The 12,618-nt window shown below is 45.3% G+C and overlaps 1 protein-coding gene across 1 annotated transcript in view; it reads left to right on the top strand.

Moving 5' to 3' along the window:
• CTNNA1 (catenin alpha 1) overlaps nt 1-12,618 on the top strand; it is a 121,151-nt gene that overhangs the window by 99,007 nt on the left and 9,526 nt on the right. Inside the window, exons 11-16 of the mRNA XM_069029282.1 lie at nt 183-339; nt 5,667-5,867; nt 6,939-7,090; nt 9,761-9,871; nt 11,339-11,520; nt 12,260-12,365. Coding sequence (XP_068885383.1) covers nt 183-339; nt 5,667-5,867; nt 6,939-7,090; nt 9,761-9,871; nt 11,339-11,520; nt 12,260-12,365 — 909 coding nt within the window. The remainder of the gene's footprint in view (nt 1-182; nt 340-5,666; nt 5,868-6,938; nt 7,091-9,760; nt 9,872-11,338; nt 11,521-12,259; nt 12,366-12,618) is intronic.

The raw sequence follows: 12,618 nt of genomic DNA, 5'->3' as shown, positions 1-12,618 counted from the left end.
CATAATCAATGTGGGAGCAGGTATGAGTTGGATGCAAGAGCAACAAAATTAAACACTTCTGTGTTTAAACATCAAGCTCCACAAAACTTACGAAAATTGCTTTGTGTGCTGCTGAGTTCATTGGACACAGAAGGTAATCATTTCGTTGGGATATGTTTTAAAGCTCCAGAGGTGTTTTACAGGTCATCAATGCTGCACTGGCTCTGGCTGCTAAACCCCAAAGCAAACTGGCTCAAGAGAACATGGATCTCTTCAAGGAGCAGTGGGAGAGGCAGGTCCGTGTGCTGACAGACGCTGTGGATGACATCACGTCCATCGATGACTTCCTGGCTGTATCAGGTAATCAGGGGCACAGTCTCAGAAATCATCATCCTCCTAAGAGCTTAGTCCTGGAAATGGGTGGTTTGGACATGTGTTCTGGAGCCTGTGAGGTTTTTGGAAGGGATGGTGTTGTTACACCTCACCTGGTGTCACCTCGTGCCCAGCGAGGTGTGAAAGTGCAGCAGATCTGGTCTCAAGGAGAAGACACTTCATGTCTCAGGATTTGGAATTGCTGGCTGAGCTAAGGCTGCATTACCATTTAGCTGCTGTAGACAAGCCTCACCAGTAACTCTGGGGGAAATAGAACGTGTTTATGCTGCTGGGTCCACAGAAAAAGTGATCCCTCAGTTCACTTTAGACTCTGCCATGTAAACAAAACTGAATATCAAACCGTGGTTGTACAAGTTAATTAAAATAAAACTGTTAGTACCATGTCAGCTTTAGTAAAGTTTTAAGAGTTTTTAGAAGAGATTGGATCATTATAATAGATTAATAATTGCATTTGGCAAAGTGCTTGCCAAGATAATCCGTTTTATCAGCATCTTGATAAAGACCCACTGTGAGCTGCTGTGACCTAAAAATAATGGGGGCATTTTTATTTCCACATCCTTTAATTGTGCTCTAGTCAGAGGACATGGAGATGTAGCCACATGAATTGTGTCTGCAATAGTGCTCACAAATCACCACTGCAAGCTGGGATTCTAATTTCTGTGGTGCAAGCAGCTTTGGGCATCTCAGGTGACCTAAAACCCCCAGTTGTAAAGAGAGATTTCACAGGAGGATGTGTGGAGTGAGAAGTACCAGGTGAACATGGTTAGAAAATGTAGATGAAAAATTAAGATCCTGAATTAGGAGACCATATTTTTTTTATTATTAAAAAAAGAGAGAAAAGTAAAATAAACAAAACAAACAAAAGGCCAAGTGGTGTTCCTGTGATGAGTCACCTGCATTGTCATACACGTTGTATTGTGGTTCCCTGGGTTCTGACTAAAAATCCTCTTTGCAGTGAGTGAGCATAAACTTCGTGGGCAATTGAGTATCTGAGCTCTTTGTCGGTGCCCACTGGGGCAGCAGCAGCTGGAATTGCACAGCTGGGAGGAGCCTGTTTCTGGGGAAGTCTGTTCAGAGGGAATTGTGTGCTGAAGTTGGAGGCTCAAGGAAAAGCTGTGAGCCCGTGCAAACACAGCCTGTGGGGAGCTGCCAAAGAGCATCTCCCTGGCAGCTGTGCCCCCACAGGGGTCAGCCATTGAACTGAGGGCTCTGCATCCCCGTGCAGGACATTTGAGGAATGGGAGCTCTGCTGTGGGAGCTCTGCTCCTCAGCTCGTGGTGTGGGCCCAGTGCTGGGCTGTGCTGAAGAGCTCCAAGCTGCTTTTTAGGACTGAAGACACCACAAGCAGGAAGTTGCATCACTCAGTAAAATCACTTTCCTTCCCTTGTAGCCCAGGTGTAGAACCACAAGACTCAAGTGAGTTGTGGGCAGGACAATCCCATCTTCTGCAGGGATGCAGGTTAGAGCAGAAGTGGGGTTTTTGGTTAAATAACCAAATCTATTGCATGGCTGTACTCTCAAGAGCTTGGCAGTAAGCAGAGAAGGTTTCTTTCCTGGGGTGGTGGCAGGTTGACTCAGGAGAGTTCACCTGGAGTGAGTGCTCACCACCCACAATGGAGCCAAGGAAATGTAGTTTGAGACAACCCCAGACATTCAAGTGCATTCAGTAATTATTTATGTGTGTTATCGAAGAGATGGTAGAAAAATATTAAAGCAATAAATACTCTTTTAAATATTATTTGTTTGAACTTTGATATATGTTTCCCATATAAATGCCACAGCTCCAATTCATCTGCTAGAAGTCTGAACTTCTCTTTGGATAAAGTCATGGCGGATATGATTTATGTCGAGTGCTGTTTGGGGTTATTAGGATGTTTGTATCAGTTACTAACTGGGATGGAAGCAGAATTTAAAGGAGTTCTTGTGAGTGCATGAGTGTGTGCATATATAAATATGTATATAAGCATCCCACATTCCTGCCATGTGGTGTGCTGAAGTAAAGGCTTCACCATGCAGCATATGCTACAGAACTGTATCAATTACCCACAAGTGAAGGCATGATGAAAGAGATGCTGGCTTTAGGTAACAGCAGAACATCACAGAAGAAGGATCCTTCAGTGCACAGTGCTGCAGGTGAGCTTGCAGGTGACAGCATTTCTGTAGGTACAGCAGCAGAAGGGCCCTGTTGAGCTAGGGCAGGGTCTGGGGGAGGCTCACTGTCAGGATAGAGATGGATGGCACAGGAGCCCTGTAGCCTAGAGATGTCTGTGTGCTCCCAGCCATGAGTGATGTGCAGCTCAGGGAGCTCCAGCATCAGAGGTGCTATCTCCTGAACAGTCCTTGACAGATTTTTCTCATTTAAGCTGGTGTTAGTTGTTCTTTCGACCATTATAAACTGCTGGCACCTCCATCATCCTGTGCAAAATTCACAGCTGAAGTGTGCTCCGTGTGAAGAACCTCCTTGTTTTGCACTGTCGCCTCTTTGCTTCATTTGATGCCCCTACTTGTACTGGAAGATGGTGAAGAGGTTATTTCCCTGCTCTCTCTCTCTTCATGCTGTTTGCAAACGTGCAGAGTTCTGCCATACACTTTGTCATTCATCGCTTTCCTGACTGCAGAGTCTTTGCCTGTTTCATTATTCCTCATTTCAAAGCTCTACCGTAGCTTCTGTAATTCTTATCCCTCTTATCAGTGCCTTCCCTAAGCACTATGGATGTGTTGGTGTGCCCACTATCTCTGTTCTTTAGAGCACTTGCTGATAGCACCGTGTAATTGTCAAATTCAATGTTCTGAAATTTCCTGGATCTCTTTTGAAACCTTCTTAGAGAACCATTCCATTTGCTGCCTTCTGTTCCTCTGCTGCTGACAGAGGTTTATGCCAGAGATTGCCCATCTCAGTGGAACTGTTTTTGCAGAAGAGCCTCCCAGTGAATATTTCCAGGATGAACACTGTGTTTACACGGGTGTGAACGCTCCAGTGTTTGCTCCCTGTGCCAGCACTGCTGCCTGGCCTGGCTCCTGCAGTGCCCCTTGGCAGCAGAGGCTCAGCATGGAAATAGTTCTGAGACCTTCCACAGGAGATGCAGCAGAGAAGCACAGCTGTGTTTATGAATCTGTGGCTTCATCTCCCGACTGTTGCTCTTTGATTTTGATCTCCTGTAGCCCTCAGATGTCCTCACAGACTGCTGGGGTTGTTTGGAAAAGGATTTCTTAATCCCTTTAATGTGGAGGTGGGTGGAGGTGGAAGGTGTTTGGTGGGTGTGGATTGAGGATTGACAGTCGTGGGTGACTTTTTATTCTGTAGCTTTTCACAATTTAATGTATTTCCTTGTTTGGTCTAAAAATCATTTCTATGGAAAAAATGCCTTTCCTCTTCCCTTGCTGCCCAACCACACCATTTTCCCTGTAGCTATTTTGGTGGGGCAAGATCTCTTTGCTGTTGTCTGTGCTGTGTTCTGTTGCTGTGGGATGTTTCTCCTGCTCAGCAGGAGGACAGGGGGGTTTTAATGTGGGACAGTCTTTTCCCGTGCCCAGAGGTGCTGGTGGTGAACCTGTGCTCCGTGTGCCAGTAGGGTGGGGAGCACTGGGTGTATTTACAAGAACTCAGCACAGTGTCAGATCTTACCTGTTATCATCCAGCTGGAGAATATCACCAGAGCAGAGAGACCTGACAGTCCTGCACTTCCCTGGGCCCTTTGCAAGCTGCCCTGTGGGTTTTCTCCCTCTAGAAGGGACTTTCTGGCCACTTCACATCTGCAAAAGGCATTAAATGATCAGCAGACATTTAAATATTCACCTTCATTTTGTCCATGCCTTTTATTAAAGTTCGGATAATCCAAAGAGGCTTTTAAATGGTCTGTGGCTTAATTTATTCATTTAGGAATTGAAGCAATAAACAGTCTGTGTTTTGGCCTGGTGCCGAAGCTTTTTCTTTGGGCTCTTGCAGCTCCCAGGGCTGTCTCTGCTTTAAATACCCTCTGTGCCCGCTGTGGCTCCTGTGCCTGCTCACTGACTTGTCAAATCACTAATGAACCTGCTCTTCCCTCTCTCAGGGCCACATTCTGCCCTCAGCTGAACCTGTTCAGGCTGAGTTGCTTCAGAGGGATTTCACAAGTTTAATTTTTGTCCAGGTTACTTACAGAAGTCTCGCAATATTGCACCTGGCTCTGTTAATTTTATGTAAATCAGGTGTAACTTCCCGCAGCAATCCTTTCAGGCGGTTCCTTCCAGATCCTCTCCCAGCCAACTCTGTGAGCTTCTTGTCTCTACAAACTCTTGCAAAATGGCTCTTTTACTACCTGCAGAGGGAATAAAAGCCACTTGCACGGGTTGGCAGTGTAGAATGAGTAAGTCAATGGTAATTAACACTGGAAACTATTTTAAGTGACAGAGCAGAAATGTTTCCAAGTTGGTTTCTTACCAAGCAGTCCAAATGCTGGTGTTAGATGATGATATCGAAGCATTGGTCTTGATTCATTAAAGACTCTCCAACAGAGTTTGGATGTCTCTAATAACAGTTTGGGAGATCTTTAGGGTAGGTTTCCCCAAATAAGGATCCCAACTTCTTTAGGCATCTTCAGAAATCTCTTAGAGGGTTTTACCCATTTTGGGCTTCTTGGACTTGATGAATGGGGAAAATATCTCTTTACAAAACCAGCAAATGTATATTAAAAAAGCAAACTGCAAACAGAGGTCTTGCCTTTATTTTATTTTTGTTTTCTGAACAGTCAGTGAGTGCTGTGTGGCTGGAATGCTTTCCACATTATTCACTGCGTACATTATGTGTCTCAGATGGGAATGGGCGACTGACAGTGTCATGAGCTCTGATGGAATGTGTGTGGCTGTAGGAAAACACTCTGGAGGAAGCTGGAAACGTGCACCAAGTGTCTGTTGGAGTGTTGAGGGGAGTAGGTGTGGTGCTGAGGGAGTGCCCATCGCCCCATGTGCAATGACAGGGGAGTGGTTTGCAGGTATTTGGAATAAGGGCTGGGGCAGTCCAGGGGAGGAATATGGAATGAAACCAGGGGAGAACTCAGCAGAACTCAGCTTTCCTGTTGGTAAAATCGAGTACAAACAGGGGCAGGACGTGTGGAGGCCAGTTGGTGGATGGACTGATAGCTTTTTGACCTTCTGGAGAAGGGCAGCTCTTTGCTGGTTGTGGTGACCTTCAGATTCATGCTTGACAGCATCTCCGTGGAGCTTTTATAGAGCAGATCCCACCCTGAGCAGCTGCAATGCTGATGACTGTGACAGAAAAGACGTTACCATCTAAATCCTCCTTCTTTTACCACCAGAGAATCACATTTTAGAAGATGTAAACAAATGTGTCATTGCTCTGCAAGAAAAAGATGTGGATGGCTTAGACCGCACGGCCGGAGCGATCCGGGGCCGCGCCGCTCGGGTCATTCACGTGGTCAGCTCAGAGATGGACAACTATGAACCTGGAGTCTACACCGAGAAGGTGCTGGAAGCAACCAAGTTACTGTCCAACACAGGTAAGGGTTGCTTACTCCCAGGAGCCCTGAGCTCCTGTTGCCTGAAAGCGTGTGGGCAGCTGGGTACCAGTGTACCTGTGAAACCTGTTAAAGACTCACTTTGCTGGAATGCAAATTAGTGGGAGTTGTTTGCAAAGCTGTTTCAAAGTGAGAAGTGTAATTTTGCTGTGTTGACTGGCCTGAAGCTCAGGAGTGCACAAGGTGTCCCTGAGCGTGCTCGCTGTCATGGACTGGGCTGTGGGAAGCAAAAACACCGGGAATGAGTCCCAGACGTGAGTGAAGGCTTGAAAGTTGTGCTCTGCTCATGCTGCAGTATTGCACCAGGCCCTGCAGCTGTTCAGGGTCCAGAAGGAAGATCACATTCCCCCAGCAGAATAAATTTGGGGTAATAATTAGGGTAAATTCTGTAAAGTATCTTTACAGCTGTTGAAAGAGCATTGTAGGTTGTGGTGCCCCACATAAACACCTAATGAGGGTGTTCCCTGTGAACTGCCTGCTGACACCCGTACAGGGTGAGGGGTGATTCGAGTTGCTTCAGTGCCAGCCACTAGCTGTTGGTTTTGCTTTAATTACTTTGATGAAGAATCAAGGGTGACACTGAAGAAACAGCAGACTCTTAACTGGTTCTGGCATGTTCTTCCTGGGGCACTATGAGTCACTGAAATGCAGCAGTGCAATCTGCCCCCTTCCAGTGCTTCTTAAACGTGAGCTTCCTGATAGTAGTATGACTTTTTTTTCCCCCAAAAAGATGTACATCTGCAGGGAACATCAAACAAACAATCAGTATTTGATCCCATAGTTTTTAAGGGCTTCCCCAGGTGTTTTCTCCTTGTCCACTAGAAGGGTGTGATAAACTTTTCTCTGTCCAAGGGGAAAATACCAAATAGCAGCAGCGTAAGCAGAAACAGAGGTGGATTAAGACTTCAGCTCCTGTAAGAAATGTTGTGATTTCAGTGGAAGGACTGCACAACTTCCAGGATAAGTTAGGAGCAAGGCACTCGCGAGGGTTCCAGGAGGGGGAAGCAGGGTGGCTCTGGGGTGGGACTGACTGGCCGTGTGCTCTGAGTTCAGTCATGCCGCGCTTCACGGAGCAAGTGGAAGCTGCAGTGGAAGCCCTGAGCTCCGACCCTGCCCAGCCCATGGATGAGAACGAGTTCATCGACGCCTCCCGGCTGGTGTACGACGGCATCCGGGACATCAGGAAAGCCGTGCTGATGATCCGGGTGAGCAGAACTTCCCCCAGCAGCTTCCCGCTTTCCCTGCCTCTGTTGAACTGACAGCCATCAGGATACTGGGGAGCAGACAGCAGCAGATTTTCATTTAGCTCCTATTAACATTCAGAGTCTTAAAATCGCTGTGGAGCACTGGAGCAGTACGTTTGGATTCAGATTCATTAACCAGATCTGAGCATCGATGATGGCCCGAGTTGTGATGCTAAATACCCTTCACGCATCTTTTGTAATCTCGTGGTAATGCCTGGCTCGTTAATGTGCTAAAATCAGTGACCTTTGAGTTAACAACAGCAAATTAATTCAGAACTATAGATGCTTGTTGATGGTTTGAGAGCTTAGAAATAAAACCTAATGGCTCTTCATTAAGTAAATTTGGAGAATTGATGTTAGTTAGTCAAAAGGAAGCTGAGATGAGTTTGGTCTGCAGTTCCTAAAGCGTGTAATTTGTTAATTGGCTAACCTGGGTACACGGGGGCAGCTCACAGAGGCCTTGTCTCCTCTGTGCTTGCTGTTTCAGGTGCAGTGGGTGTGACTTGGAAGCCCAAATTTCTGGTAGGTCAGAAGGGCTCCTGCAGTTGGTTGAAGGGATGCAGAAAAGGAAGTTCTGGTTGAAGCTGATCCATGGACCTATTTCTTGGATATTAGTGGGGCAAAAATGGGCAGGAGCCAGACACAGCAAAGACAAATAGAGGGGTTTTATTCCTTTTTTCTTCTTTTCCTTGTATTCCTTTGACTCTGAGAAACTGCCTGTGGTCAGAGTGGTGACCATGGCAGGTGCAGCTTGTGATCAGTAAGTCAAGGATGTACAGCCCCAGAAGAGACGTGATTACAGTAACCATTGCAGTAGCATCTTCCGTGTGTGCTGCTTAAAGCAAATGATCAGATGAGAAGCCAGGAGAAAAGCTGACAACCACAAATGTGCTCCCCATGGAATTTTTTTCAGACGAGCTCAGGATTTATAGACAGCCAGTGTTAGATGAAGATATCAATGCCTTCCCGCTATGCAGACAAACGGATGTGATTCCCCCCCTGCTGAAGCCCTTGTTATTCAGGACAGGGAGCACGGCTGCCAATCCCAGTCGGCAGCAATTATCCGGGCTGGCAGTGCCAGGAGCGCTGACGCTTCCCCTGTGCCACGCTCCGGTGTCAGGGAGCCACAGCTCCGCTGCCAGCAGCCAACAGCAGCTCCCTGGTGACACAGCAGCCACCTAGAAAGAAGTTAAAATGCTAGCACTTGTGGTCCAGAGGGTTTATTTTGGAATAAAAGAGCCATCCAAGTGGACATTCCAGGGTTCTCCAGGGCTTGGTGTAACCCGCTCACAGAGGCTCGTTCACTTCAGCTTTGTCCAGGGGCTCTTGCTCTTTACAGGGACCAGCAGGAGAAGCCACTGCAGCACCTCATTTCTGTGTTTATGCAGGGTATTTCAAAACTACCATCTCACTATATCTGTATGTATTGAAGAGAAGCTCTCCCTCCTTCCCTGCTGCCCAGGCTCGTCACCCCAGAGGAGTCTCTGCCCTTGGTGGCACTTGAAAGGCAGAGTTACACTTCGTGTGTCCCTGAGCTTTGGGAGGGATGGGCAGAGGAGACTCACAGACAGTTTGTAAACATACAGCAGAACTGTTTTCTTTATTTTTTTTCATTTTTTAAATATTGATACACTGAGCTACTTCCTAGTGTGTGTCCCTCTGCTGATTTTGTGGATATACCCTGTTCTCCAGGGCCTGGAGAGGAGGCTGGAATACCCAAAGCCTTGATTGTCACCCTGCTCACCTTTGCTTTTTGGCAACTATTGTGCATGTCCATCTCTGTTTTCACTGTATCACAAAGTGTCTGTACTGGAAGACAAGTCTGTGAAATCCAAATCATAGGAGAGAAATGTAAAGAACAGGGACTTTATTTGCATCTTATCTGTTAATCACAATTTATTGCATTTATCAGTGAAGTTCTTTGTTGACCCAGCTCTGGAGAATTGTCATGAAGTACCACTTCAGCAAAGATGTAGTATTTTGACAAACATGCTGTTTAAACTTGATAAGCTTTATAAAAAGTTTGCCAGCTACAGACTGGCAGTAGCAAAAATAAATCCTAGGCAAGCAGGAACTAGGTCAGATGTGTTTAGCCTACGGCATAAAAGCTGGCCCTTACTAGCTAAAATTTTTCAGCTTTTCCTGAGGGATAAGGATAAATTTTGAGATATTTTATCTGTTGTTAATTTAGTCAGTGCTTTGATTCATAATTGTGCTGAAGACACTGTCTGTACTTCTGAACCAGCCTTTAGAGCTGTGTGTAATTCCAGCTTCAGAATCTCAAGTGAAGCTTTTACATTTAATCAAGTTGCAAAAATGCTGTTCATTTTGCAAGAACATTTTTTTGTCTTTCAAATGCTGAGTGCATTAATGTCCTGACAAATCTCAGCTGTTCAGTTACTGCTGTGTGATTTTGGGGATCCCTATGGTGTTTAACAGGAGCAGTCAAGCACATAAAATCACACATGTTCAGAGCTGGATACAGTCCCTCTATTTACCTTTTTGTTGAAAACATGAAATAATTTTTACCTCCACTGATTTCCATTCTCTCTGCTTGAAAAACAATATTCTTGTTGATTTGCAGAGCCATGTAATCTGTAGTTTGACTCTGAGTGAATGCTTTTTCCTCAGACTCCTGAAGAGCTGGATGACTCCGACTTTGAGACCGAGGACTTTGATGTGCGAAGCAGAACCAGTATCCAGACTGAGGATGATCAGCTCATTGCTGGACAGAGTGCAAGGGTAAGGCAGAACCCTGAGCATTATAAAAGTGTGACCTGCCTTCAAGGAACACTTCAGCTTGCTTTGAAAACCCAGGTTAAATTTTGGGGGCATGGTGATAAAAATGCTGGATCAGAAAACTGGCATTCTTTGTTTCCAGTATTCTTCTGAAAAGGAGGTTGAGTGAAATGCACTTGGTCTGATGGATGTGAGAAATGTCTGTGGTTTACTTTGGGTGTTCTGAGAGATCAAAATCCTTTTAGTACCAACAAACTACTTCACATTCTGATATCACAGACACCGTAGTCGGGTGAGCTTCTGCAGGGAGGTACAGGGCAGATCATTCCATTGGATTAATGTTACTTCCAACAGACAAATACTAACTTTATGAGCAAAAAAATCTTCACAAAATGTCTCCTCACACACGTGCTGGTGTGTGTTTGGTCACTGAGCATTTGTCAAGACAACGTTGAGAGGAACTCAGAAATGAAATCATTTCAACTCACTGCATTTCCTGTGACTAAAAAATGAAAGCATTGATAGGCAATATATAATCATTAAGAGGTGAAACCCTAAAATCAGTGCACTGAAGGAAGACCAGGCCTTACCTATTGCTTTTATTTGACACGGCCCCTCTGGATCAATAACAATTTACACTCTTGGGAAAGGGCCATGGCAGATTTTTTGTGGGGGCTCTTCCTGCCAGGCAAGAAGAAGCCAGACCTTATTTATCAAACTTCTGCCACATTGGCTTGGGAATTACACTAACTGAGAGTATTTTTATGCTCCCCTCCCTTGCACAAGCACTTTCTGTGCCTGGACCCTCGCACCCTTCTATTTAAATGCAGACATTGCTCATTTACCTCTCAGCACAGCTGCTGCCAGAGGATTTTTAGTACCAAAGGCTCCTTTTTGCCTGCTCCTGGAGGCATCTGTGCTCCCAGTATTTATGAAGGCAAGGGCATGGAGTCTTACACAGGCTGTAAACCCAGGCTGAGAGATTTTATTTGGGAGTAAGCACATACCCTTTATTTTCACTTGCTCTTTCCTCAGCAGACATGTTTCAAAAGAGTACAGCTAGCTTTTTGCAGGGAAGAGACTGGTAATATTTCTTATTATCCTCAATACCCAAGTGGAACTTAATTTTAAAATGTTGAAATTTTCTATAAAAGACAAGTCCTCCTTCTTCATGCAGTTTTATTTTGAGGGATGGTAATATGTGGCAAATTTGTTTGGAGTCTTAACAGCTTTATCATGCAAAGGCCCATATTTTAAGTGTCAACTTGTCTTTCTGGGCACTTTTTCTTAAAAAAGAGTATAAACTTCGATTCAAAATGGAAGCAAATGGCTCTGTAAAGCCTCTAGGTAGAGGATTGCTATTAAAGTTTTATCCCCCATCTACATGACTGAAATTGGTTATTAGTGAAATGTTCCAAAAAGCCTCTACAAGGCAGCAGGAGGCCATGTGAGAAAACTCTTCTCTTCCAGGCTATCATGGCTCAGCTCCCTCAAGAGCAGAAAGCCAAGATTGCTGAGCAGGTCGCCAGCTTCCAGGAGGAAAAGAGTAAATTGGATGCTGAAGTGTCAAAATGGGATGACAGTGGCAATGACATCATTGTCCTGGCCAAACAGATGTGTATGATCATGATGGAAATGACAGACTTCACCAGGTGAGGCTTTTTAATTTGTGCTCACTCCGAGCTCGCTGGGCTGCTGGGCTTTCAGTGAGACACGGTGCAAGTTCTCCTAAGAGCCTTACTTCTTCTAATTTCCTTTAAATGGTGCCCTGTTACAGCCTGCATATGAACTGGGGAGATGCATTATTGTGCAGTGGCTGGGTGGTAATAACTGCTTAAATTGATCTACAGATACACAGCAGTTATTGCCTGTCTTTCTTTCTTTCTTTCTTTCTTAAGGGTGATTCTTGTCCCCAGGAACATATATATATTTGCTCAGTTCTTTACAGCATTAAATTCTGTGGGCTTCTCAATATTGCCATACTACAGGAATAGTTCCTAGCACAGTTATTTGCAGAGGAAAAAGAGGCTTTTTGATGCCTTTTGAAATTAATTTACCAGATTTTATATAACGCTATTTTTTAAACTTCATGTTCCATTCCATAAAAATTGCAAATCCGTCTTCTAAAATGTTATCTCTTATCATCATTAGGTTGCTCAGGGCAGTAAAATTTAAGATGTTTTTATTCCTATATTTAAGCTAAATGTGGGGAGGAGCCGAAAGGGGGAAACTCTTGAAAATGAAAGTGCTGTAATGGCTGCTCCTGCCTCTTCCTGCCCTTGGGGTGAGGAGTCAGTGCCAGCACTGTGTGGAACAGAATGAGAAAAGGGATGTAGAGTTCACTGCTGTGGTTTTCTGGTGCTAGGAAGGAGCCTCTGCTCTGTTTTGCAGGGGCAAGGGTCCACTGAAGAACACGTCAGATGTGATTAGTGCAGCCAAGAAGATCGCAGAGGCTGGGTCAAGGATGGACAAGCTGGGCCGGACCATTGCTGACCATGTAAGTCACAGTCCCATAAGCCTCCAGCACCAAGGAGCAATAGCAGATCTTTCAGTACTGCAGGCATGAGGAACAAATGAAAATGTGTTTGGGTTTGGGCTGTTTTAACTGATTTTCCAGATCTGCTGCTAGAAAATTCTAGCCTGTTCTTTGCAGCTGCTCTCGTGCCTCCCTGAGCTGTGTCATACCTGAGCGTGGCCAGCAGTGGCACAGCAGCTCCTTGGGTGGCATCAGGCACCTGGCATTTTGTGCC

This window comes from Aphelocoma coerulescens, chromosome 13 (assembly GCF_041296385.1).
Source record: "Aphelocoma coerulescens isolate FSJ_1873_10779 chromosome 13, UR_Acoe_1.0, whole genome shotgun sequence".
NCBI classification, from domain to species: Eukaryota; Metazoa; Chordata; class Aves; order Passeriformes; family Corvidae; genus Aphelocoma; species Aphelocoma coerulescens.
This window is presented reverse-complemented; position numbering and strand designations above follow the sequence as displayed.